The 27,702-nt window shown below is 52.1% G+C and overlaps 1 protein-coding gene across 1 annotated transcript; it reads right to left on the minus strand.

The window, feature by feature from the left end:
* Window positions 1-27,702, minus strand: LOC134488857 (uncharacterized). The gene is made up of 11 exons (XM_063291188.1): window positions 25,434-27,702; window positions 18,540-18,636; window positions 18,087-18,236; window positions 17,552-17,669; window positions 13,803-13,947; window positions 9,042-9,095; window positions 6,787-6,908; window positions 2,929-3,141; window positions 2,077-2,125; window positions 1,418-1,573; window positions 1-1,275 (listed from the first exon to the last, which is right to left on the minus strand). Exons 1-11 carry the CDS (start codon window positions 27,685-27,687, stop codon window positions 1,172-1,174), a joined length of 3,462 nt encoding a protein of 1,153 aa, XP_063147258.1. The 5' UTR covers window positions 27,688-27,702; the 3' UTR covers window positions 1-1,171.

Genomic DNA, 27,702 nt, shown 5'->3' on the forward strand with positions numbered 1-27,702 from the left:
CTCCTACAATGCCCTGAAAGAAAGGAGAGCGTTTCAAAGCCTTATCTATCTTTGAAAACATCTGGCAGAAATTTGCAGGATTAATGTCCTCTAAACGAGTAATTCTCAGCCTTGGCACTCTAAGATGGGTAGACTTTAACTTTCAAAATCCTTTGCCTTCACAGTAAACAGACAGACAAATTCCTTTTCAAATTTTTAATTTCGAATCACATTGCATCGCATCAAATCTAAAACCACGAATCGAGTCAAGTCAATTTCCCATCTCCAATTCAACTTGAATCAGAGGGGGTTCACATGGGCCTACTGCTAACATCCAGGCAGCTCCAGGGACTGGCATTTTGCTCCCTGCCCGCCGGGTACGAGTCCTGCTGTGAAGGAGAGCCTTCCATCCCATTTCAGAGCTGCGACCCTCTGTCTCAGCTGATAAGGCAAGCCAAGATCAGCTGGGAGTTCAGAAAGGGTGGCTGCCTGCAGAAGTGCAGTCGGCGTCCATGCCTGTCTCGTGCGCAGGGTCTTCCAGGGGCAGCCAAGTTCAAGGAGCAGGTGAGTTGAGAAGTCCCAGGACGGTCCCAGATTCAGGCACATGGTTCTCAGTTGGGAAGGGAAGGGAAGGGAAGGGAAGGGAAGGGAAGGGAAGGGAAGGGAAGGGAAGGGAAGGGAAGGGAAGGGAAGGGAAGGGGAGGGGTTCGGCTGCAAGCAGCCACGGGGAGAAGCGTAAGCTTGATCTTCCAGGCTGGGGGCTGCCATCCCCACCACCACCCAGACTGCTTGATTACGTGGCCAGAGCAGCCCAGTTCTCCCATCGTGTGCCAGACTCTCACTGTGCCTTGGTCCATGCGGCCTGAGTCATCCATGCTCTCCGGGACCCAGTGCCTGCTGAGCTGCTCCTGGAGCAGCATCCACCTTCCACACCCCTCCTGCCTTGACTTCAGAGGCCGTCCCAACACTCCCATCTGCAGCACTAGGCAGCACGGCCATTCGGCGCTGGAAGAACCACAGCGGGGAATGTCCTGGGGAGGCGTCTCTCCAGCAACGGGCGCCGCCTTCCAAAGAACACAGTATAAACTGTCGTTTGAAACGTTTGGGAATAAAAAGTGAAGCAAACAAGGAACCGTCCTGAGAACGGGGCTTCTGTACATGGAAAGGTGGGATGGAAGGGAGCCCAGCAGGGCTACGGCTGCTGCGGCTGCTGACGCCCCTCCATCTCTGCCCGCCAGCGCTCCAGCACATGGATCCTCTTCTCCAGAGCCTCGACCTGCCTGTGCACAGCTCCCACTGCAGAAGGAAGGAACCCAGGGAGGGTGAGGCTGAGCTTTAGGGAGAGAGCGGGGGGTGGGGGCGCCGCTGGAGAAGAGGGCCACCCCCATCGGAACAGGACCACAGGGCAGGTTTCCCAGGAGCACCCCAGACAGCTTACGGTTTCGGAGGACGGAGATCCTCAGGTCCTCCAGCGAGCGGCACAGGGACTCGAGAGTCACTGGGGAGGGCTGAGCTGGGGCGTCAGGCAGGGCCGATGGGGAGGGGCCAGCAGGAGACGCCCTCCATCCCCCTTCGGCTAGTCTCCGCCGTTTCCCTGCAGAGAAAGAGCACCTTCTGTGGCCTCCAGGAGCATTTGCAGCCCGAGAGGCAGCTATGTCCTGCCACAGCCAGGTAGAAGAGGCCTTAGAAAAGCCTTTGGGGCAGAGAGGTCCACCTGGGGGGCATTTGCCCTGGAAACTCAAGAGGTGGTGCTGGCGAGCTCGACTCCCCTGGACCCTGGTCCTCCCACACAGGAAGAAACGGAGGGCTGCGGCTCAGCAGTGCCTACCCCCCACCCACCCCAGGAAGGAGTGGCAGATGCCTCTGGCTAGCCTCCGGCAATAGGCTTGAGCTGCCACATCAAGCTCTAGCTGGCCTGGTCACCCTCCCCCCGGCACTGCCTTCGACAAGCAGGTGGGAGATGCTGGTCCATATAAGGGTTCTTGGACCACAGGTCTTGGGGGGGCACTTCTGTGCCCTCAAGAGGGCATGGCTAAAAGGGACACAGGAGGGCGTCAAGGGAGGTGTGGATGGGGAAGGAGGATCCCATCAGCTTACCCAACAGCCCATGCGAGGCAGCATCTCTGGTCCCAATATGGGGCTCCGCCTGATTGAAAGCAAGCAGCAAAAGTCAGAAATGTCTTGGTTATGAGGCAAGAGGGTGTCCTAACCTTCAGGGAAGGGCAGATAAAGAAATCCGGTCTTCCCTGGAAACCTTGAGTCAAATTCCTAGCAGAAGAGTGGCTTCTCTGAGACTTCCTTCAGCCCCTTTTCTCTGAACTCAGGACCTTCTGGATTTATGCAATTGCCAATTAAGCGACCCTGCTCTGAAGGGAAAAGGGGCCCTCCAACAAAGAAGGGAAGCAGAACAGGGCTCCTACACCCCAAGCAACGTTGGGGTGCCTTGGAAGCCAGCCAGGCAACCAGCCAGCTCTCACACCCCATCTTCCTCCATGCTCTGCAGGCTGAGCCCCTCCCTGGACTGGCAGCCCCACTTCAGGGCTCCAGGTCCAACCTCTCTCAAATCTGCGGGTTTCTGCATGCCAAGCAGGCACTTGAGCCCCCAATGATGGCTTCCCTCTACAGGCTCCAGTGAAGCACCCCAGATGTCTCCAACCCATGGCTGGATTTCACAAGAACATTTTTGCACAATTTCAAAAGTGGAAAAGATGTTCTCCGTGTCCAAGGACCATAAGATCCAAGCAGAGGCAGAAAAGGAGGGAAAGAGCAAAAGAGGGGCAGGAGGCCCTTAGGAAAACAAAAAGCAAATCTCAGCAAGGATTTTCCCCACCCCCTTTGAGCACACACCAGCAAACTGTCCTTGCCATTGTCTTTGTGCCACGAGTTCTCCTGCCCAAAGGTGCTGCTGGCAGAGGCAGACTCAGCCATGCAGAACAACCCAACACTCACCAGGGTGCCAGGGCCCTGGGTTGACTTCAGACATGGCGGCGGCAGCGGCTGCGGAGGGGGCTCTGGGGTTGGCAGCCGTCCTGGGGCCAAAACTTGTGCTCCTCCCATCTGCCCCAAGGATGTGCTTTGACTCTGGACCCCTGGCAGGGCTTGATGAGGAACAGGGGGCACTGTGTTCACTGAGTAAGAAAGAGGAGAGCCAGGATCCTGCCCCTGCCAGGAGGAAGAGTTATCAGCACACCATTCAGAAACTCTAATGAATTAGTTTCCCCACAAATGTTCCCCTCTTTGCAAAGGTCCCCTGTCCCAATCGAACAGGCGTAACTTAGTAGGAGGGCAGGTGGAGTTCCCAGGTGTTGCTCACACGTGGGGCAAGGGCTGGTCACAGGACAGGCAGGAAGAGCATAAACGAAGGGCAACAGCTGCAGAGGACCAGCACCCTGCAGGGTTTCTGGGACTGCTGCGTGATGCCATAGCATCTGGCCAGAGCCATCAAGCTGGGAGACTGGATGAGGCGGGCATTATTTCACCCACAAGCAGTCATTCTGAGTAAAGACAGACATAAAGGAACTACACCCTCGTGACATTCCAGAGAACCTTCCAAATACGAAGACCTTTGCCAGCTTCGAAACCCTTAAATTCCCCGTTTCCCCAAAAGCAGGCAAGGGGAGCGGAACAGAGCACAGCGGCCTGCCTTCCTCCCCACAGCCTATCTGGAGTCCTCCGCCCTGCAGAGCCCATTCCCCCAGGATGACACTGTTGGCCTCCAGAGCTCCGATGGAGGCAGGAAGTGGATTTGGGGGCAGAGACTGACCGGGAGGCAAAGGAGGACTCAGGAAAGTGCTGGAAGAGGCTCTCATCACGTTCTGGGGCTGAGGCTTCCAAGGGGGAGATGCGGCCATCTAGCAAGCAAGATGGGCCATCGGTCCTGGAGCACAGGCTGTAAGACGTGGGTGCAACAGGCACCTACTTGGAAGAGTGGGAAAGGGCACCCGAGGAGAGGGCTAGGGGGCTTCTCTGGGCCTGAATCCAATGCCTGACACTCCCAGCACACACAACCCCAACTCCGCAGCTGAGGGCTTTTCCCACCCAGAAACGAGAGGAGCAGCTTGGTTTCATACTGGGGGGCTGGAAAATAACTCATCCCCTCCCCCTGCAGGACTGGGGATTGGCACAGCTGCAAATTGTCATGTTCACTGATTCAGTGTAGTGTATACATCGTAACGTTTCCCATGCCATGGCGCTGACGCGGGTTCTGTTTGGGAGGGAGCTTGCTGTGAGACCTTGTGCCAAGCTCTGTATGTGGAATCAGGGGAATGGAATGTGTTTGGGTTATTTTCTCTGTTCAAGGACTTTTCCCGCAGACCGTCAGAAACCGTTAGGAGCACCTGGGATTGTGGACTTGAGAAGATTCTACGGGGGGAGGGATTTCGTTTGCATCGAGGGTTTTTAGTTTGAATTTGGCGCGCTTTCATCATTCTCAGCTTTCTCTGTGATCCTGCATACTATTCTTCAATAAATCAGATATCTTTGAATTCACACCCATGAGTCTGATGGTGTTTTAGAATAGGCAACCATTACACAAATATACTCTGGAGGGAGAACCCCCCTTCATGTATTTGCCATGCCTGGGAAATGATACAGATTTCACTACGATTGAAAGGTCTAAAATGTAGGTCAGAAAGAATGAACGGTGTCATCTGGTTTGTCGTACCAGCCAAAATGGCATTCTGAGGGGCCGAGATGGAAAAAATGCAGAAAAGGCGGCTGGGCCATTCAGAGGCCAGAGAACGGCGGTGTTTGGCAAGTATCTGCTCAGAGAGAGGCCCATTTCTGTTATGCAGTCCGAGTCTTTCTATAAGCACCCTTGGCAAAATAATGCCTGCACAGGCACGATGTGACTCTGTTTACAACAGAGAGCACAAGGGGAGGACCATAAGGTGAGGAGAGGCTCTGAAGGCAGCCAGGCAGGCAGATAGTTTTTTCACAGGGTTAGGGTTCCTCTTGGGAAAAATGGAGAAGGAAGAAAAGTGAAAGGAGTGGGAATGCCGGAAGTATTACATGACAGATGAATCTCTGAACAGAGTGCATAGAAAGCCCTACCTGGCACGGGCCAGGTTACTTGTGGGACTGCCTACCCCCAACGGTCTCTGCCCTTCTCACAGACCGGGCAGGACGGGCATGTTCCAGGTCCCCTTGGTGAAACGGTGCCATCTGGTGGGTCCTACCAAGTGGCCCTTCTCAGTCACAGCCCCGCCTCACAAAGCAGCCTCCCTGGAGGTAGGGCCAGCTCCCAGCCGTTGGCCATCTGAAAGGCTGCAAAGGCCTGAATTTTCCCCCCAGGCACTGGGCAAGGATCCTAATGGACTGGCATGGGTATGGGATACGTTGGCAATGAGATTTTTATAGGGGCCTCAGCTTGGTTTTTCTTTTCATGGATTGGATAAGGCATTATGCACTTTTTCTTTGTTCCCCGCCCAGAGATTCATTGATTAGATGGGCAGTTGTAAAGGACAGAAGGTTGTCGATATGAGTTGGTCTGGGACATTAATGGGTGTTTACCTTTAAATGGAGAAAATGCCACGCTGTTAGCTGAGAACCTGAGTAATTTCCAGCAAATACTATTTAGACTGTATGCTGCAACAAGCAGCATCAGTCTGAAAAGTAACACGTCAGAGCCCAAGAAGTGGAGTTTAACAGGGGAAAACAGAGTGAACAATTTCAAGTTATGTGTAAGTGATGTAAAACCAGAGCAAGCAATGAGTTTGTATACCTTGGAAGCATGTTTCCTAGCAGGGAGAACAGAGCAACAAGTGTTAAGCCAGACAAAGCCAGCAGAAAGGTAGCAGCTGGTCTCTGACCTGTTCTGAAGAATTAATTTTTGTCAAAGGAAGCAAAAGTGGCCGAGCGTTACAGCCCTTTGCTCTATGGGAGTGTGTCAGGAGAAACACAGGAGGAGATTGAGGAAGAAGGCGGGGGGGGCCTGGGAAGTCTGCGTGGTCAAAGAAGAGGATCGGGCTCAAGGAGGAGGAGGAATGAACGTGGATCGATAAGACCCCATCAAGGCAGGCAAGCTGAAGGGCGGGCGGGCGGGCAGGCAGGCAGGCAGGCAGGGGACATGAGGAAAGGGAGATGGAGAGTCGCGGTTGGACGGAGTGGGGAGACCCTGGAAAGGAAGAAGCCCAAGAAAGGGCCATGGGGCAAGCAAGGAGGGTTTGCAAACTCATTTTGGCTACATTTCTTTTCCTCAGTTCTCATATCCTGCCTTAATTTCCGGGCACTGCTATTTCTTACTCCGTGTCCACACCCTGGTTAAGTCTGCCAGCCTGAAAGGGGATGCCGCAGAGAGGGGCAGAGATCTATGTCCCAACGTTCCTAACAGGATCACGGTATGGTTTACTCAGGCCGGACCGGATCCAGGCCTGCAGGAGCTACGCGGTATGTTTTGTAGGAACTCATGAGCCCTGCTGGAGTCTCACGGCCTTTCCGCAAACCGATCTCTCCACACGCTCTCCGCAAGACAGTCCCAGCCGTCTTGTTGAGCTGGTACTGTCCAGAAAGAGCCTCTGGGCACCCAGTTCCGAAGCTAGGAGGTTCAAGTGCTCTCCTGGGAGGATTCAGGGCACCGAGGGGGGGTCCAATCCCATCTTCCAGGTATCACTTTCCCCTCACATTTTCATTCTCTGGCATCGACAAATATCCATTCAAATTCTGAAACAATGCCGCATTCCTAATTTCAGTGGCATCGCCTTAGTCTAAAACTCCCAGTGTAGAAATCCTGGGGAGGCCACTGAATGTATTATTTTCAAAGTATTTTATAGAGTGAGTTATAAACGGCTAAAAATGGTGGGAACCAACCATCAAAGCTGTTTCCTCGTGAATCTGAGCAGGCGGGTTCACCGGAGAAGCTGCAGGTGGGTCCAGCGAAGCGGGAGAGTTTTGGATGTTCCATATGGACATGGGATTCAACTGATTCACACCTGCAAAATGCACCCCAGGACAGCTCAGTAGGCAGGCTGCATCTGAATGTGACTTGCTACCAGCCCCAATTCTGTAACAACGAAATTCACCTTGGCAGTGAAAGAAACAGGTGGGTTCACACAATACACTAAACTCCAAACCTGGGTTAACAAGACAGAAAAATCGAGCTTCTGTAACAAGCAACATCTATATAAAACCTACAATGGCTTAATACAATCCTTGCTTCACATCACATACAAAGACAAAACATGGCTGGATTCCCACGAACTGCCCATCCAGGCAGGGAGGGGAGGCAGGTGGTATGCCCATGCGGATACTCCTGGCAACACCCCAGGGAAAGTCAGGCAACCAAGGTTCTTTCCTGGAAGGTCTGAGCAGAAGCATGTGGAGAAGAGTCCTCTGTAACATGGGATCGGGGCATGCAATGGGCTCCTATCACCAGCATGTTCCTGAGGACAACTGAATAAATTTGCACCCTCTTTCAAGCGCAATAAAAAATGAACAGCAGCCACACAAACAGGGGCCAGTGATTTCCTCAAGGAAAGTTAGGAACATGCCTGGCTTGTTGCTTTCAGACCTCAGTGGCTTGTCCCAAACATCAGACAAAGCCAGACCCATCGCCTTCAGGTATGAAGCTCTCCCCCACATTTTGGGATAAGGCATCCAGTCCTCTGCCAGCGCACAGCACAGATGCACCCAGCCCTTAATGCACAGGTTGTTCTCCGAGTTCACTGCTTTCCTTCTCAAGAGAGAGAGAAAGTGAAGCGTGGCGGACGTTTCCTGGCCCATCTCCTCTGCTTTTCCAGAGGGCAAAGGTGCTCCTGATGGGACCCTCATGGATCATGTCATCTCCAGTCTCTTGGATGAACTCTGGCAAGTGTTCTGCCTGGAAACGGTCTTTCCCACCTCAAGAAGCATCACTGCAAAAAGGAATTCCTGTAGCAGGGTGCCTGCAAGGATTCATCCAAAAACACCTCTTCCACGTTTCACCGGATTCTTTGCGCCAGGGGAGAGATGCTTTTCTCTGGAGGTCTTCAGAAAGTCAAGCATGGAACCTGGGTAGGCTGGCACTGGGGGTGTGACTGTTCAGGACCAGGCTGGGGCCCTTAGTGTTGCCTGGGGCTCCGTCTTACCATCTGGGCCAGCCTTTCTCAACTTTCTCAACACAGGAAGTCATAAATAAAGAGGAGGAAAAAAAACCTTTTTTTTTAACTTCACACCCCGTTAATGTTAATGCTTGTGCTGGTGGGAATTATACATGCTACAACTCAGCTAACTAATGTACCATGAGCTGTAGGTACAGTAATTTTTATGCAGTGGTTCCCTGGCACCTGAACATTATTTTGAGGGAAATAATTTCCAGGGAAAAATGGTCAAGAAAGACCGCTCTATGCAGTTCAGTATCTGGGGGAGATCAACTGAAGCTTTCGGGCACTGTGCTACCAGAATGCAGAGGCTACCCAACTCAGGGCTCTCCACCATCTAACGCCAACCAAGAACTCACACCCTTGAATATGCTTACACTGGATAACATGCTGGATGGGGACGAACAAGCAGAATTAATCCTGGCAAGCCAGAGTCAGCTGGGCAGAAGCCAACCTCTGGGATTGGGCTCAGCCTGTTCTGGATGGGGCAGCAACCCCCCTGGAAGGGAAGACTCTCGCAGTGCTCCTTGACCCCAGGAGGGAAAGGCTCCATTTGTGCCAACCGTGACCGCTGAGCTTACCGGATCTTGTCTACCTGACTACTTCCATGCATTCCACCCAGATGAACGCTGGAGGAGTTCAACTGGGCCCAATGCAGGAGCATAGTGCTCTTATGCTACAGACCTTCAGTGGCTGCCTCCGTATTCTGGGCCCCCGCGGTCAGTAGGAGGTCCTCTCTGAGACGCCCCTCCCTTACAAGGTGTGGCTGTGGGGAGGCAAGGCCTCTCCCTGTTGCTCCCAAGATGAAGAACGTGGTCCATGGAAAGCCAGGCTCAGCTTCCACTCCTCCTTCGTTTAGGAAGCAAAATGCTTTAGCCTTTCCCATCTGAGTTAGTTTAAATATTGGGGTTCTTGGTTTTAGGAAAAGTTGACTTCGGGGCGCAAAGGCTGGGTAGCAACGGTAACAATAAAAGTGAAAGGAAGTACCTGGGGGGTCCTGCATGTGGCTCAGAGGCACTTCTGGGGTGGCCAGCCGACAGCCTGAAACAGAGCACAATCCTGTTAATTCTCTCCCATGGGTCCAGTGAAATAAGTCTAAAGATGAATAAAACAAATAATATAAGCACGTTCAGCCTTTGCAAGACACAGTCAAAAGAGTTTGCTCACCAACCCAACTTCAAAGGGCTTTTATTCCCTCCAACTCAGGACATCTGCCAAGACTTTTCCTGCAGAAGTTTTCTTGCAAAAGGTCAAGTTAGCCCAGTCAGTCCAGGCTTACTGAAAATAAAGCCATGACACAAAACACCCCCTTGAGGGCCAGATATTGGGGGGGGGTGACCTCTGTGCAATGTCTGTAACAAGGAGTGAAGCCAAGATGACTTGCTGCAATTCATGCAGGCCCCGATGAAAAATGATCTTGCGATACGTGGACTGAGTTGGATTAGTCCAGGACCAATCCTCAGTCTCTTCAGCAAAGGATCGTTACCTTGTCATGGTGCTGGAGCTTGAGCACCTCAATGATGCCATGAGCTAAACCGTGAAGGGCCACCCAAGACGGGAAGGTCATGACAGAGACTAAATGCGATCCCTGGGGAAGGTAATGGCAACCCACCCCAGTATTCTTGCCGTGAAAACTAAATGGATCAGTGCAATCAGAGATATGTCGGTATACCATCGGAAGATGAGACCCCCAGGTCGGAAGATGGTCAAAATGCTACTGGGGAGGAACAGAGGATGAGCTCAACTAGCCCCAGACGTGATGACGCAGCTAGCTCAAAGCCGAAAGGACGGCTAGCGGCCGACGGTGCTGGTGGTGAACGGCGAATCCGATGTTCTAAGGATCAACACACCATCGGAACCTGGAATGTAAGATCTATGAGCCAGGGCAAATTGGATGTGGTTATTGGTGAGATGTCAAGATTAAAGATAGACATTCTGGGCGTCAGTGAACTGAAATGGACTGGAATGGGCCACTTCACATCAAATGACCACCAGATCTACTACTGCGGACAAGAGGACCACAGAAGAAATGGAGTAGCCTTCATAATTAATAGTAAAGTGGCTAAAGCAGTGCTTGGATACAATCCAAACAACGATAGAATGATCTCAATTCGAATTCAGGGCAAGCCATCTAACATCACAGTGATCCAAATATACGCCCCAACCACAAATGCTGAAGAAGCTGAAGTAGAGCAGTTCTATGAGGATCTGCAGCACCTACTGGACAACGCACCTAAAAGAGATGTTATTTTCATCACGGGAGGCTGGAATGCTAAGGTGGGCAGTCAAATGACACCTGGAATTACAGGTAAGCATGGCCTGGGAGAACAAAATGAAGCAGGACATAGGCTGATAGAATTTTGCCAAGACAACTCAATGTGCATAACAAACACTCTCTTCCAACAACCTAAGAGACGGCTTTATACATGGACTTCCCCAGATGGACAACACCGAAATCAGATTGACTACATCCTTTGCAGCCAAAGGTGGCGGACATCTATACAGTCGGTAAAAACAAGACCTGGAGCTGACTGTAGTTCCGATCACGAACTTCTTATTGCACAATTTAGGATCAGACTAAAGAGATTAGGGAAGACCCACAGATCAGCTAGATATCAGCTCACTAATATTCCTAAGGAATATGCAGTGGAGGTGAAGAACAGATTTAAGGGACTGGACTTAGTAGATAGGGTCCCGGAAGAACTATGGACAGAAGTCCGCAACATTGTTCAAGAGGCGGCAACAAAATACATCCCAAAGAAAGAGAAAACCAAGAAGGCAAAATGGCTGTCTGCTGAGACACTAGAAGTAGCCCAAGAAAGAAGGAAAGCAAAAGGCAATAGTGATAGGGGGAGATATGCCCAATTAAATGCAAAATTCCAGAGGTTAGCCAGCAAAATTAAAAACCTGATGCTGGGAAAGACTGAAGGCAGAAGGAGGAGGGGACGGCAGAGGAGGAGATGGCTAGATAGCATCACCGGTGCAATGAACATGAATTTGAGCAAACTCCGGGAGACGGTGGAGGACAGGAAGGCCTGGCGTGCTCCGGTCCACGGGGTCACGAAGGGTCGGACACGACACAACAACAACAACAAGATCTCTCTCTATATATACATATGTATACATATGTATCTATCACATTTATACAGCCGCCCATCTCACAGAACATGGCTCTGGGCAGCATATAATAAAAACACACCATAAAAACTAACAATTAAAAAAGCACTTTACAATTAAAAACACCAGTCAAGGTTTTATTTATCCCCCAAATGAAGGTGGAGAAGATATGCTACTTATGTTCACATAAACCCAGTTCTACTGCCTGTCATGATAAGGTTGGAATCAAATGCTGCAGGGGGGAGGGGTCGCTGCAGGGGGGAGGGGTCACTGCAGGGGGGAGGGGTCGCTGAAGGGTCCCAGCAATTTGAAAAAGGAAGGCTGAAAACAGGGAGAGTGCTGCATCGGAGGACATGACTCAGAAGAGGGCTTAATGTCCGAAGGGCTCCTCGTGGCCACGATCCTCTCAAACACATCCTGGCCCAGAGAGGAGTGTTGGAATTATCAGGGGTCAACTCAGCATTGTCTCATAATCATAAGGTGTCTTTCTAGCAAATGCATCTCTATTGTGCTTGTGGGATGTCACATGGGTCACCTGATTTCCACTTCTCAAGCAGGAGCTGCTGCAGGATGCAGCTCTTGCCCTTTAGAAAGTGTCTACAAAGAACCAGTGATGATTAAGTGCTTTCTACTATGAACCTACCTGTATCTAGATCTACTGAATAAAAGTAAGCTATCTCTATTTTTCTTCATCTAACTACAGTGTGAAGACTGAATTTATTTCTGGACGTAATTAAACTTAATGTGCAAGTTCTCTTTTGGTTCATGCTTCAACTCTGCAAGATTGCTGTTAGCTGCTTGGAGTTCTTTTATAAACCTTTAAAAACTCCATCAAGGAGCCCCATCGGCCAAGGGAGAGGACATGGAGCATCAGAAGAGAAGACGGAGAGGAAGAACTATGGTGGGTGGTAGTCGAGGAGGCCAGGGAAGAACGGGGGTCTGAGAGCAAGAGGAACAAGCAACATGGAAGAGAATTAGTTGCTCCAGGGAAGGAGAGAAAAACAGCCCAAGATTTCAGCATCTGTGCCTGGCATGAGGATCCCTACACCTTTTGAAAGAGTGGTGCCGAGGGGGCAGAAAAGGGCACAAAACATGCCCAGGCTTGATCCATGGTATCTGCCAGATCCAGTCCAAACCTTGCCAAGAAACAAGTCGATTCCTGCACTGGACAAAGGGGATCTCCGTAGGGAAAGATATTCTGTTTCCCCGAGAGGACATAGAGGAAGCCCCAGCAGATGCCCTGGAGCAAACTGCAGAATCGGTTGGCATCCAGCCGCTTCACCAGCTGGACACGGAAGTCAAGGATTTAGCTCCCGAAGCTGCAATAGGGGCAACTGAGTTAGCAGACCGGCTGCTCCTAATCATGGAGGAACCGCCATACTGAGCTAGTAGGTCCAAGGGAAAAATTAAAGAGCAGCAAGCTAGAAAAAAAAAACTCTCTCCTGTCCAAAAAAACGAAGTGGGGCGCCAAAAACCTTCTTTTGAGAAGCTGGAAAGCGAGGCTGTGGGTTTTAGCTGTGGAGCACAGGGAGGCGGAAAAGCTGGATGCCCCCAGAGGTGAAGTGGCCCCCATTCTGCCCAAAAGACCAGCCCACATGAACTCTGAGGAACACGGTCTGGATTTTTCAAAGCCAGCTGAGAGGTAGCAAGACATTTTTCAAAGGATCTACATGGTAGGTCAGCAAACTATGTTAGGAACATACAACATAGAAATTATGCTTCTGCTGATTCCCTGCTTTACTCCATGGAGCGAAAAGATGCAATCCCAAACGGAAAGGTTTCTGTAAAAGGCTCTGGTAGCAAAGACACGGTCCGCAGCCAGACGGAACAGAGAGGAGAAAGATGGCCGTGATGGAGGACCACTGCAGCCAGCAGAATCATCGCAGGGAACCAGAAGCCCCCAATAAGGCCACCAAGGAGCCTGGGGAACCCCTTGTCCCACAGGTTTGCCTGGAACTAGGGGGCAAACCAGAAGAGAAACAACCATTTGAAGACACAACTGCCCATCTGTTGCTCTGAGCTAAAACCCGCCAACCAACCCATCCCTGAACTGGGTAAAATCACTGAGCGCCAAAGACTTTAAGGGCAGCACTCCAGAACCATCAGAAAGACGAAACAACAAAAGCCAGTCGTGGGGGCAAAGGAGTCCTTCAGAGAATGTTTCTATGGGAACAAACAATGGTTGCGCCAAAGTCGGTGGCTATAAAACACCAGAAAAAATCCTGCCAAGCGGAGGACGCATCTTCCACCACAAGGCCGGGCTGGAGAGGCCCCTCAAAGCCGGTCTGCTTTTCCCACCAACTTTCAGGAAGGCTTCAGCAAAGCAGAAGAGCTGCTCTGCCGCAGCCAAGCTACTAACGGGGCTGTCCAAGAAACCGTGCCCAACATCCAGAAGAGAAAGCTCACTTCTCACAAACACAACCCAGGAAAGCCTTTTTTCAGTCCGACAGGAGAGAAGGGAACACCCGGCTCCACCAGCTGCCAGGGGGGACTGGGGCCTGGAGGGGGACAAGTGTGGGGGGGGGGGCAGCAAGTTTACTTGGATGGATTTTTTGCTTTCACAAGCCACTCACTTCACATGCACAGAAACACATGTTCCTGCTTCACGTTGCCCACTCTTAAAGTACTTACTGAGAGGCACCACAGGCTGGGTTTCTCCCACAGGTGAGGCCTGAGTATCCATGATACCTTGCTTATGCAAACGAAACCTCCGCTTTTCTCTTAGTTCCTTCTCTATTTTAAAGAGCTTCACCATAATTAGACAGCAATACACATCCTAGAAAGTAGGAAACATTAAGATTATACTTTAGAATATGGCATGAATGTCTCATACAAATATGCCTGAAGTGTTATGTCACAGTGTCATCATCTCAGCTAACTGGCAACGGGGTGAGGAGAAGAAGGCAGAGCCTCTTTGGCTCTGAAGCCCTGGCCGGTCACAGGCCGCTGCGGGAAGGATGGAGAGTCAGCTCCACCTGCAGGGACCGGCGGATGCAACTGAAGGAACCGGCCAGGTGCTCCTGGCCGTCCCAGAGAACTCCCGAAGGACCGGGGAGGTCCCAGAGAGGAGGAGGAGGAGCCGGGAACCACAGAGCTCCCAGGAGCGGGCACGGCTTCGTCACATGCAAATCGTGCCAGACCACCCTTCCCCCGAAGAGCCAATAGTGCGATGGACCGAGGGAATACGGCCGTGGCCATCGCGTCCCTGGACCTCAGCACTGCCTTCAGCGGGCTCCCCTTAACGCAACGGTAAAATACGGGCCACATGACGCCACTCGCAGGAGGACTGAAAGCGCACCCAAAGAGGGTCCGTAGTGGCTCCGCTCCAGCCCGGAAGGAGTCTCGAGAGGCGTCCCAGGGCTCTGCGCAGGCCCCGTGCTCTTCAGCGTCTGTGTCAACTCGGAGGTGGCAGTTACCACATTGACAGATGGCAGCAAGCTGGGAGGGTGGCTAACACTTCAGACAGAGATGATTCAAAAAGATCTAAACAGGCTGGATCAGTGGATTTGATGACATTTAACAGAGAGAAATCTGAAGGTCATAGGCAGAAGGGGGAGAGACCTGGCTTGGCATTAGCACAGGAAAAAGGGATCTGGATGTCTCTGCTGACCACAGACTAAACCCAAGCCGGCAATGGGGTGCAACTGCTAAAAAAGGCAAATGCTACTTTGGGGTGCATTAACAGGAGCACAGAGTCCAGATGATAGACACTGTCCCCTCCAACGCCTATAGAAGACCTCGTTTCGCATCCTGCACGTCCCATTTGCGGCACCAGAGTTCAGAAGGGAGAGTGGCAAATTGGAGCAAATTCAGAGGAGATTACAATGGTGAAGGATCCAGAAACCAAGCCCTGCGGATATCTGGGAATGTTTAATTTATCGATGGCTGAGGGGGGATAAGATAGCAGTCTTCAAATCTCTGAAGGGCTGTCTCAGAGAAGAGGGAGCAAACCCTCAGAAGGCAAGAGCAGGATCAGTCGGTTTAAACCAGATTCAGGCTCAAGGCCAAGAGGAACTTCCTGGCTGAATGAGCTGTCAGCCAGTAGCACAGGTTGCCTCCCGAAGTGGTGAGTTCTTCCTTGCTGAAGCTTTTCAAACAGAAGTTCCACGGCCCTCTGTCCGAGATGTCCTGCACAGAGAAGGAATCGGCACTGGATGATTTCTAAGGTCCCTCCAACTCTAGAACTCTAAGAGTTAGAATCATTAAAGCTATCAGGTCCAACCCCCTGCTTGGTGTAGGAATCCAGACAAAAGCATTCGGAAAGGATGAGCCTCCTTCTAGCCTCAGCTGGAATGTAACTTCATTCCATTACCCCATGATTTGTGTTTTGGAAGGAGGACGGGCCTCGGCCTTCTTCTATGCAATGTCACTTTGGGCATCTCAAGAGGGCTATTCTATCCCCCTTCAATGTTCTCTTCCCAAGGCTAGTTTTTCCCAATTCCTTCCATTTTTCTTCATAACACCTTGTCCACCTTTGTTCTTCTCTAAACTTGTTCCAATTTCTTTAAATTCCTCTTAGAAGCGGATGCCCTGAAATGGGCACAGCTCTCCAATGGAAAAGAGAATGGAATTCTTGCTTCCTTTGATTTGGAAATTATACTTCTGTTGATGCTGCCGAAAACTGCACTTGCCGCGTTTGCAGGCACCACACTGTGGACACATGTTCATTTTACAATCCAGCACTGTTCCAAGGACCTTCTCACACACTAAGGCAGGTATCCCTCCCCATCCTAGACTTGTGCACCCAGTCCTTCTTTCTGAGGAACTTTATTCCATTAAATTTCATTGTTTTTGATTCATTTGTCTAACTGATCAAGAATATTTTATCTTCTAGGATATTAGGTACAGCATCCAATTTTGTGTCATCTGCAAACTTCCGGTAAGACCTCCCTCTGCTTCTTCATCCAAGACACTAAAAAAGCCATTTCTTCTGATGAGAAATCATTGTTCAGCATTCTTTTGAACCATTTATGTGTCCACAGTATCATACCATTCAGCCCACATTTAATTAGCTTCAGGTTATGAAACACTTTGCAATATGCTCCAATGAAATCAAGGCATTCATTCAGCATTTTCACCATCCACTACCAAAGTTACCCATGCAAAAGGCAAGATGGCGTGTCTCTGGCAGTATTTGCTCTCACCACATCCATGCTGACTTCTGGGAACTGGTTTCCAGCAGCCTCCCAGCCACTGTGTGTGTGATTTGCTTGGGAGCCCCCAGGGATCCACGTCGGAGGGACTGTCTGTGGTCTCTCAGCTTCCCCTCTTCACCCTTTTCGAGGAGAGGGGCCACATTCGCTCTCCCGGAGTCACCCGGCACTTGCGAACTCTCCGGGATGTCCCACTGACAGCCCATAAAGGCTCAGCCAGACCACCGGCTACTTCTTTCACTACCCCAAGGGATCATTCCTCTGGCGTGGGAAATCTCAGCTGACCCCAAATGAAGAGGGGTTCCCTGATCCAAAGCCGGAGCCATGCTTCTTCATCCCTCCCTTCGCAACTTCCTGGGGAGACCCCACTTCCTTGTCCAAGAGGACTGAACCCAAAGAGGAGCTGGGTAGTACGGCTATGCGGCGCTTTGGATCCAAAGGAGAAACCGCTTCGGGACACCATCAGCGCTCACCTGGCGTCTCTCGGCAGCTGCCTGATTCCGAGGACTGCACGGCTGCCACCGGCAACTGCTGCACAATCCCAGGAAAAGCAGCGTTCGATCTGGGTGTTGCCGACCGTGCTCCGTGCTCACCGGGGCAGGGCAGGCCCCGACCAGGTTTCTCCTCTTGAACCGGAAGCTCTTCCCAACCCCACAGAGCAACATTCTGCCTTCTTCCCTTAGCAGGTGGGGCACAGAGGTTTTTTTCCTTCTGAACAGCTCAGCTGTTTCTGGGCTTTCATTTCCTGACCCTGACTCTGAAGTCCTGGATAACCTCTCCCTATTCCCTGCAACGACTGGGGAAGGCAATGGCAAACCACCCCACTATAGTCTACCAAAAAAATGTCGCGAAAGCGGCGTCCCCCAAAGGGTCAGATATGACTCGGTGCTTGCACAGGGGACCTTTCACCTTCACCATTTCCTGCAAAGCCTTCTTTTTTCAGAGCTGCACTAAGCTCTTTCTCTAGCCACAAGGATTTTTTTTTCTGTCCTCCAGGTCCCCCTCCTGGGAGTGGTTTAAGCATATCCTTTTGGGGATTCTTAACCCCTGCTTCCCACTTGCTTCTGCTGCTAGCACCAGACTGACGGATTAAAATCTGCTTTACGAGGTCCACATTCACAGCCAGCCTGAGTCTCCTTTTCGGTCATGAACTTCAGTGCTGCAGGGTCACAAGAAGCAGAGTGAGAGGGGCGCTCCTTTGGGGACAATGACAACAACACAACCTACCCAGTGGTTTGTCGATTCGTAAACATCTCCTTCCACCTTCTTGGCGTAAGCCACCACCTTCTCTACCTGGTGGTCCTTCAGGACTGCTAAGTCAGGAGTTGGAAAGATGGTGTGCACGCTGCAGGCAAAAAAGATTACATGCCTTTAGGATGACTGTTGAAAGACTGGCAAAACACTGGAGTGGGGAAACTAATAAATTCAAACAAACAAATAAATAAATGAAAAACCACATTATTTTCATATTCCCCAAGATGATGCAAAAGGGATTTAAAAACTCCAACTTTAGAAAACCCAGGGGAACCAGATTTCTCCCCAGAATTCCACATCCAAAAACTACAACAGACAAAGATGGGGGAGAAGAATAAAAAGCAGAGCAAATAAATGTTGTATTTTTTGTATTTCCCCTATAAAACATCACATACGATGAGTATCAAAGCCCTGCTTTCTCCTTAAGCTTTCTTCACCATTTCCCTGCCACCACTTCCAAACAACAGCCCTGCAGTTCAGGCCACCCAAATCTCAAAGGTTTACTCACAGCCTCTGCACAACATAATCACGCAGATCTTGATCCGTGTTCTCATACCAGTCCTTCCTCTGCTGGAAATGGGAATGGGGAATCGCTTTCAGCACAGAATATTGGAAACATCTGGCACTACCAGAATTTACGCTTTCATTTCCTGGGGGGCTGAAAAAAGACCACAAGGGAAGCTCCTGCAGTTTTTCATTGCACTCCAGAGCCTCATCCCTACCTACGGTTACAAAAGGTCAGAAATTAGGCCAGAACTGACTGCAGTGGTTCGGGCAATGAAGAGCAATGGTTATTTTAGAGTGGAACACAAAGGAAAAAGAACTGGGGGGTGGGGGTTGTTTAGGGAAATGGAGTCAGAAGAACTCTTTTTGTAAAGTGATTTTAAAGAATCTGATTCGTTTTTCAACCAAAAATAGTAACCAGAAGTCCACATTCACCCATCCTTGAAGGCTCTCTTACTTTGTTGCCCTGAGCGCTGCTGGAAGAGCTGGAGAGGAAACGGCAGAAACGCCTCGGTGCCTTATTCCTCCAACCACAGGATCCATCTGACTGGCTCCTTAAGGAGAAAAAGTCCTTCGTTAGTTCAGGGAGAATATCAGCATCTTTATAAACCGTTACTGCAATATGGTTAAAAGCAGCATCTGCCCCATGTGCAACAAAGCAAGTTCTTGTAAATAAGTGATTACAGCTAGAAATTAAAAAATAAAATACGATAACCAGAAATGCCTTTGTAAGAAACATGCAAATCCACCTGAAATCATAGAACACAAGGAATTAGTTTCTAGAACATAAGAATTCATTTTTAGTTTAATCTCTTTTTCAAAGAAATTAAATACATTTTTTCCTTCATCGTAACACTGTGGAATTGTCCCATTTCATGTTACATAGCCTGAAATTCCTAAATTATCACAAGCACCTCACTCACACCAGAACTCAGCACAAAAAGCCACACTACCCACACACCAGCCGAGGTCACACATTAGCGATTATTACTGTTATTGCTGATTGTTGGTTGATTTTGGTTGATTTTTGCAAGCTGCCCACAGTTGCATTGTTCAAGTTGGGTGGCCATGCAAATTTTTAAACTGGAAAATGTTCCAGTGTAACACCTTGCTCACAATTCACTATTTTCAACAACATCCTAATTAAATCATGTCTGAGGCTGGGTAACTCACAAATTTAAGAGAGGAGTTTTTCTCTCTCTAGAGCAAAGTTGAGTTCACACAAGCACGGGATTGCCACAGGAAATGCCCGGCCTCAAGTCTGGCTGAAACGCATCACAGAAGGAATGGCTGAAGGTCAACACGCAGTACTGCAGGAGGGAGCCCCCTTAATTTCTGGGCATCCTCACCTCCAAGCTCACGGAGGCTTAGGCTGACTTGTTTCCCACCAGCCAGATCTGGAGCACAACGTTTCCTCCTTCACCCTGCATTAGCAGCCCTGGTAGCTTCAGCATCACGGGTTCAAGTCGTCCAACCACTAGATGCGGCAGCTGGAGACGGCAGCCTCACAAGCCCTCCACGTGGACAAGAGCACCCAATGCCACGCCCACCCAGACCAAGACAACCCTGGCAATACTCAGCTCTGAGGCCCCAGGAGGACTACGCTGACAGCAACAGAAGCAGGCAGCCAAGCCATCGCTCCTTTGTTACTCATTCGACACAGACACGTGTTTAGTAATTATCCACGTTTCTCAGATCAGCTTGTCCAGCTACACTTATTTCAAAGATTCGTCTGTCCAGAAAGTTGTGCAAAGTTACATCCACAAAAAATTAAGATAAAATAATAAAACCAAACAAAAGGAGTTATTGCGTGCTTTTAAAATTATTACCGTAACAAGACTGACAGGGAGACCACCAAGCGCTCCTGCTCACATCCTGCTAACTGCTGCACTAAGCAGACTTAAGGACATACCTGCACATCGTTGCCATTGTCTCATCCCAGACCCAGGTAGAAACAGCCTAACCTCTCATCCCCACAACATCAACCCGTCCCACCTGGTCACGCGGGGAGGGCATGCTGCAGACCCCGTCGGCAAGTGAGTTTCACTTGGTGGGGTCCAGGAGGTGGGCCTTCTCTGCAGTGGCTCCCGCCCTCTGGAACATGCTCCCCCCAAGGTGAGGCGGGCCCCTTTGCTCCCAACCTTCCGGAGGGGCTTGAAGACCTGGTTCTGCCGCCTCGCCCGGGATGGCTCTTCCTGGGAGTGGCTGGGGGTGTATAGTTCTCCCTACCAAATGTAAGTTCTCCCACTTGGATTTTATATTTATTTAGTATTTTAGTATTTTGGATGTTGATTTTATATGTTGAGGTTTTAAAGGAATAATCTTTGGGGGGAGATGGGCGGCAATAGAAATTTGAACAATAAACAAACAAACAAACCTCATCTTTAGTTGTTCCAACTTAAAAGTAACGCTTTCTTCTTCTGAACTGGTCCTGCCACATGAACAAATGCCTCACTGGCAATGCTGGGATCTGTGCAGCACCTACTGGCCCTTGGAGGCTGCTATTGGCAATGTTCTCCCTTCTGGCAACCAGGCACAAATACCCGACTGGCTCTTTGGAACACATCCAGGCATTACACAGCCTGCTTCTACACATGCCCTTAGCATTCTTCTGAAGCAGTGCCAGACCCGTTTGATGAATGTGGATCAAACACTCTTTTGAAAGAGCACTAGAACTGTGTTTAAAAAACATAACCAGCACTCTCTGGAGAGAGGAGCCTAACTTGACTTAAATTGAAGATGGGAGGCCAGGTTCTGCCTCACTGCAGGTTCTCTGCTGTCTCTGCTGAGAAGGGGGCTGTGTGGCTTCTACTGTGTCTATTGCCAGGCAGATGGCAATAAAATTTGCCTGCTCCGGCACCATTCCGTCTTGCTCGCAGGCTTCTAGCAGCTGCTGCTGGCCAGCCACGGCCTTTTGATGCCCGCAGTCATTCGCCTGAACACTTAATAAATGCAACTAATCTTTGAAATCCATTAAGAGACTTACACGGCCACCCATCTTACAAAATCCATAAAAAAAACAAAACAGGGAGCTGGGGTGAATTCTGTTTCCCTTTCAGTCCAAGACAGGTCACCGGTACACTCACCATCCCTCCACTGCACCAGGAACCTGTCCTCAGGCTAATTCTAACCCTGAGCAAGGTTAGGGTTAGGGTTAGGGTTAACCTGGAACCTGGTTCTTGCCCGGAAGAAGCCCGAGCAGCAGGCCAGTTCAAGACCAGCGTCCTGTCAGTCAGGCAACTGAAGCTCCACCCCAACGGCCCCCGCTGTCACCCAAGGCTGTCCGCCACACACTGACAAGCAGGTAGGGGTGACAGTGGGCAGGAGGGAAATGCAGCCACAGGAATCCACCGATTGCCACCCTTAAATTACACGACGTTAAAACTGTAAAGGCAGCACCTCCCACCGGCCTCACCACAAAGAACAGAACTGGTCAGAATAATTTACATCTGTATACTTTTGACGGAGTCAAAGACAGGGGAATTCGTGCCAACGCAGCTGTGATGAAAAGCCCCAAGTTCCAAATCCAAGCATAAAAATCAGATTTGCGTTTGGTGTAGAAAAGCAGGCGATGTTGGCATGCCAAAGCCAGGATCCCGAAACAGTAGTGGCACTGCCAATGAACACATCTTTCCTGCCCACAGGACCCTTAACCGGGTTATCTGAGGAACCACCTCTCCCGCTACATCGCCCCCTTCCACCAGGAGAGACCTGTTACAGCTCCCATCCGCCAGAGGGCGTCATCCAGCAGGACCCAGGAGGACGGCCTTTTCTGCCGTGGCACCCGGCCTCTGGAACATCTTCCCCCTGGAACTTACGCTGGCCCCGACCCTCCCAGCCTTTAGGAAGGCCCAGAAGATGTGACTCTGCCGCCGTGCTTGGGAGTCCAGCAGTGGTGTGGCACTTTTGCAATGGCTGTGTGGAGCTGATGGAAGGATGAATTCTGCTGCTAACCATGGTTATTTTTGTTTTAAAGTGGTTGTTGATGGTTTTATGTGTTTCGATATTGGTTTTTAATTTGTTTTTTTTAATTGAATTGTTTTTACCTGTTGTGAGTTGCCCTGAGTCACTTAGGTGAGATAGGCAGCCATACAAACTGAATAAACAAGTAAATAAACCTCTCGGTAGGCACATTTTGGATAAAGGGCTCACTCAAATGCTGGGGCCTAAATTGTTGAGCGATACATTGCCAGCTGATGCAGTTCTTTTATGTGGTCTCTGAATCATGGTGTTCCAGATAACAGCCTTGTTGCTGTATTCATGGCTAACTGATGCTTCCAAATTGTTTTCAAGTACTGACCCAAATACAGGTACTTCTAACTTAATGATGGTAATTGGGAACCGGCAACTCCATCACTAGGTGACATGGTCATGAAGCGCAAAGTCACGTGACCGCGCCAACTTACGAAAACACTTGTGGCAGTCCCAGTTGAATCCCATGCAGTCACAGCATCCTGTGGTTGCATGATCACCATTTGCGACATCCCACAGGCTTCCCCATTGACTTGGCTTGTGGGAAGCTAGCAGTGAAGGTCACAAATGGTGAACATGTGACTGCGGGACCCTGCGATGTCATAATGGCGAGCTGGTTGCCACATGCTGAAATTGCAATCACGGGACCGCAGGGACGCTGCAACGGCTGCAACTACAAGGACCCATCACAAGTGCCCCCCATTCAGCACTGTCCTAACTTCTAACCGTCACCAAACAAGTGGTCGTACAAGGACTACTTGTAAAGCATGTTGTGGTAATCCAAATAGGAGGTAATCACACCATGCACTAAAGTGGCCAGACCACTTTTCTCCTCTGGACCACTGATGCCATATAGACCTCAAGTGACAAGAGATTAATCCAGCAGGACACCAAGGCTGAGCACACCTTCTCTGGGGGAGTGCAAGCCCATCCAGCATTAATTCCAAGACCCAGGAGCCATTGATCTGCAGTGGATCCAGATTCAGATTCAGCAACTTGTCTGGCCATGACAGCATCGAGAGGTTGGCCCAACACTTTATCTGACTCTGAGGCATGTTATCACCCCCCTAGTCCTGCGCCCTTTCAGTCCTTCTCTACTAGATCTCAACAAAGACAATAGGAAAAGATTGAGACATACAGTATGCAGCAGGCCAAACACACGCAACTTCTTGCCATCCTCAGGCCCAGACAATACACTGCTCTCAGAAAACACAATCACCAGATGCTCAGAAATCTCCACAGATTCTGCTAAAGGTCTGGCATCAAGTTCCAAAAGGCCCCATCTACTTTCTCTAAAAGTGGCTGGCCAGTTAATCTGACTGGTTCATGAACAGTGCCCAGAAAGAATTCCAAAGAAATTCAGAAGTACTGGTGGAAGCTTTAAACATTATCTTCTCTGAACATTCACACGCACACACACATTAAGGAATACAAAGCAATTAACCCACAGTAAACTCTTGATTTCATAGAATCCTGGAACTGTGGAGTTGGAAGGGACCCCAAGGATCATCTAGTCCAACCCACTGCCATGCACAGAAAAACCATTTAAACCATCCACAAGAAGTGGTTGTCCAGTCTCCTCTTAAACACCTCCAGAAATGGAGGACCCGCAACCTCCCAAAGGAGGCTGTTCCACCAGTGTGCAGGTCTTACCACAGGACATTCTTCCTTTCATTTAAGCAAACTCTAGCCAGCCATGACTTACACCTGTTACAGGCAGTCCTCAGTTAACAATGGCAATTGGGACTGGGAACTCCATCGCTAAGCAATGCATTCGTAAAGTGTGACCTCACACGACTGTGCCGACTTAAGGCAGCAGTTCCAGTTGCAGTCGTTAAGCGTGATGTCACAACATCGCCATCTGCAACCTCCTACTGGCTTCCTGTCAACTTTGCTTGTTGGAAGCTGGCAGCGAAGGTTGCAAAAGCTATCACTGGACCATGGGACACTGCAACCGTCATAATTGCTAGCCGGTCGCCAAGTGCCCGAATTGTGATCATGTGACTGCGGAGATGCTGCGACAGCCACAACCTCGAGGGCTGGTCACAAGTCTCCTCGTTCAGCGCCGTCATGGTTTCAAGCAGTCACTGTACAAATGTTAACCGAAAACTACCAGTATTGGTGCTGGTTTCCATGGCCAGGAAGAGTTCTTGAGTATCCTCCCAGCAACTTCTCCTTATAAACCCTTTACTTATTGTAAACTGCCCAGAGTTCCCCCATTGGGGGAGATGGGCGGTGATATAAATTTAATTAATAAATGAATGAATAAACCCATTATGGGAGGGGAAGGCTAGTATGTTAAAGTCAAATGCCCATTACGGCAAGGATCTGCCCTAATAACTCCAGCAACAACAAGTGGGGTAGGCGCTTCACCTCCTCTTTCCCCTCTGTCCCTCAGCAGCTTCCACCGGTCTTTCTCCCTGGTCTGGACACCCCCAGTCTCCACAACACAGCCCTTCCCTCTCTCCCTCCCCTGCCCCCTCTCAACTGCAAAGTCTGCTTGGCAAAGGTCTGTTAACCAACGTGCACCAGCTCACCACACAGCAGCTGGACGCAGAGCAACCCAATGGGGGAGAGGAGGAAGGCAGAAGAGCCGCCAGAAGCAAGGAAGGGAACAGAAGGCCAAAAGATGCCATGGATCAGGAAGGCCCAATTTTCTAGCAAGACAGCAGCCAGTCTAGGGAGCTGATTAAAGCAAAGGGGGCTCCAGGCAGGAAACGCCCCCAGGAGACCCTGGGAGTGATACCCCTCTCCTTTCCAAGGGCGGGGGGGGCTGGACCAGGGACCTGGACAGAAGGGGAATCAGGAGCGTGGTCCTGACTGTAAAGCCCCAATCCCATAGAGAGAAACGAGGGAAAAGAGGTCCCCAAGGACCTGAATGCCACAAGAACAGGGAGGGGGCTGGTTCTCTGCAACGCAGCCAACTCGTTGGAGATGGCCATTATGGTGCCTGTGGAAGCCTCAGCTCTCACCAGGCAACACCAACCTGTCTGGTCTGAAGCCTCTTTCTTGCCCAAGAGAAGCGTGTAGCGTTCCCATTCACTTGCGTGTAGAAAGAAAAACCTCTACTTTCTCCAGGAAATGGTGGGGAGGAGAGGTGGAATTATCTCACTTCCAAGACATCTCTTGAGACAATTCTTAGGAAGACACGGGGTCTGGATGGGTCTTTCCCCAGGAGACTTTTTTTGCCTGCCCACCTCCCCGCTCTTTGATCTGTCTTCTCCCCTACTGAGGTCAAACAGAAGGGGGCCGCGTGAAGGGCTCTGACTGGCCATGCAGTGGCATTCCTGCTCTGAACACTCTTCCAGGAGACTGCCCCACAGACCCCAAAACTTCCTCTGGGACCCCTGCTCTACTGCCCCACCAAAAGCCCGCATACCTGCATCCGGGCCGTCCCTTGTTACGCGAGATTCACTTCTCTCTGTTCCAGGGGTCCCTTTAACCTCCTCAGGCAAAGCAGCCCTGCGCCTGGAAGAGGAGCCCTCCAGGGAGCGGGCCCACCAAGCCTCCACCTTCTTCTGCAGGGTGAGACAGTAGGCCTTCAGGTCTTCCTGCATGAGATGGGCCTCCTTGAAGGGGATCTTCCACAGGGCTTCCTGCATGGCCACCACCTTCCCCTGCAGGGCCACAGCCATCTCAGGTGGGGTCTCCTGCAGGCTCTCCCTCACAGCGTGCACCTTCTTCTGCAGGGCCGTCACTATCCCTGGCAGGGCATACAGGATCCTTGGAAGGCCGCTGAGGTTATCTTCCAGGATTTCGTCCAGGGCGTGCTCCAGGTCCCCCAGCTTCTCCTGCACGACCCCTTCCTCCTTGCGGGGGGTTTTCCACAGGGCGCGCTGCATGTCACCCACCTTCTTCCACAGGGGGCTCCACAAGACATTCCACAGGTAGTACGAAAGAACGCTGATCTTTTTCTTGGCGATCTCCCGCATGCCGCCCCGCAGGTCCTCCAGCTTCCCCCACAGGGCCTCCTTCAGGGGGGAGCCAGTGAGGATCTCCCGCAGGGCGTCCACCTCCTCCAGCAGCCCATCAGCCTCATCCAGGGGGTCAGTCCAGAAGTCTGTGGCCTTCTTGCGCAGCGCCTTGGCCTTGTTGCGCAGCAGCAGCACCTCCTTCACCGGGATCTCCTGCAGGGCTGCCTGCAGGGCCCCCAGCTTCTCCCGCAGGGCCTCCTGGTCAGCCAGGGGGGCCCCACGGACAGCCTCCTGCAAGCCCCTCAGCTCCTCCATCAGCACCGCCACCTTCTCCTCCCGGTCAAGGTCAGAGATCAGGAGGTAGACCTCCGTCTTCAGGGACCAGACCTTCTCCAGCAGGACAGCTGCCTCCTCCTCCCAGCGGGCCCTCCGCAGGCCCTGCAGTTTCTCCTGCCAGGCCCCGGGCCGGGGCTGGCAGAAGGCCTCCTCCAGGACCTCCAGGACGCCAAGCAGCTCGCCCTGCTCCTCCGGCTCGGGGGCGTTCTGCAGGGCCTCCCGGAGGGCCAGCGGCTTCTTCAGCAAGGCGAAGACCTCGTCGAAGGGGGCGCTCTGCAGGGCATCGCGCATCTCCTCCAGGGAGCCCCACCGCGGGGCGGCCTCCTCCGGCGAGCCCCCCTCCGCCTGCAGGGCGCGCAGCAGCGCCCCCTCCTCATCCTCCTCCAGGGCCGCGCGCAGAGCCTCGGCCTCCTTCCGGGCGGCCTCGGCCTCCTCCAGCGGGGCCGCCCACAGGGCCTTCTCCAGCCAGGCCACCCACCAGCTGTCCGTCTTCTCCAGCAGCGCCACCGCCTTCTCCAGCAAGGGGCGCAGCTCCTCCAGGGGCGCCTCCTGCAGGCAGCTGCGCAGGGCCGCCGCCTTTTCGCGCAGTCCCCGCGGCTCCCCGCGCAGCGCCCCCGCCTCCCTGCGCAGGGCCTCGGCCCGCTCGGCCCAGCCGCCCTCCTCCAGCGCGTCGCGTACGCCGAGCAGCTGCCGCACCCGAGCGCGCCCCTCCTCGCGCACGGCGCGCTCCAGCTCCCGCAGCGCCTCGCCCAGCCGCTCGCCCAGGAACTTCTCCAGTGAGAACTGCAGGTCGCTGCCCTTGGCGATCAGGTCCCCGACGCCGCCGGGCTCCCACAGCGCCTCCTCCAGGGCCTCCCGCTGGGCGGCCGCCTTCGCCTGCGAGGCCGCCTCGGCCGCCGACATCACCGGGGCCGCCCGGGCCGCCGCGCCTTCCTCCTTGCCCGGCGAGGCGGGCCGCGGCGCCTCGCCCTCTCCGCCGCGTCCCGCCGGGCCGCCGCCGCCGCCGGCCTCCTCGCGGGCCAGGCCCGGGGGGGGCTCGCCCTTCTTGGCGATGGCGTAGGCGGAGGCGAGGGCCCTCTCCCGCAGCGCCTGCATCTCGCGGAGCAGCGCCATCTCCAGCCGCAGGAAGGTCTGCAGCCGCTCCTGCTTCGCCTCGGAGAGCGCCCCGTCCCGCGCCAGGAGGGCCTCGCGGCCGCGCCGCGCCTCGCTCAGCTGCTCCAGGCAGCCCTCCAGGCTCATCCGGGGCAGCTTCACCTCCCGCCGCCACCGCGCCCGCACGGCCGCCGAGACCCGCTCGGCCAGCAGCGCCTCGGCCTCGGCCAGCAGGCACGCCATCCACTCCGGGGAAAACGCCGGCGCGCCGCCCTCCGTCTCCGGCTCCATCGCCTCGGCTCGCGC

Source organism: Candoia aspera, chromosome 2 (genome assembly GCF_035149785.1).
Source record: "Candoia aspera isolate rCanAsp1 chromosome 2, rCanAsp1.hap2, whole genome shotgun sequence".
NCBI classification, from domain to species: domain Eukaryota; kingdom Metazoa; phylum Chordata; class Lepidosauria; order Squamata; family Boidae; genus Candoia; species Candoia aspera.

Bases quoted from the DNA above. Each gene is read 5' to 3' on its own strand.
- LOC134488857 (XM_063291188.1), bottom strand. From the start codon at position 27,687: ATGGAGCCGGAGACGGAGGGCGGCGCGCCGGCGTTTTCCCCGGAGTGG. The intron at 17,670-18,086 runs GTGAGTAAACCT...TTTTGCCTGCAG, and splicing joins GATTATGTTGTGCAGAGGCT to CGTGCACACCATCTTTCCAA. The intron at 3,142-6,786 runs GTTGGTTCCCAC...TCCTCCTGGCAG, and splicing joins ACGAGGAAACAGCTTTGATG to GGGCAGGATCCTGGCTCTCC.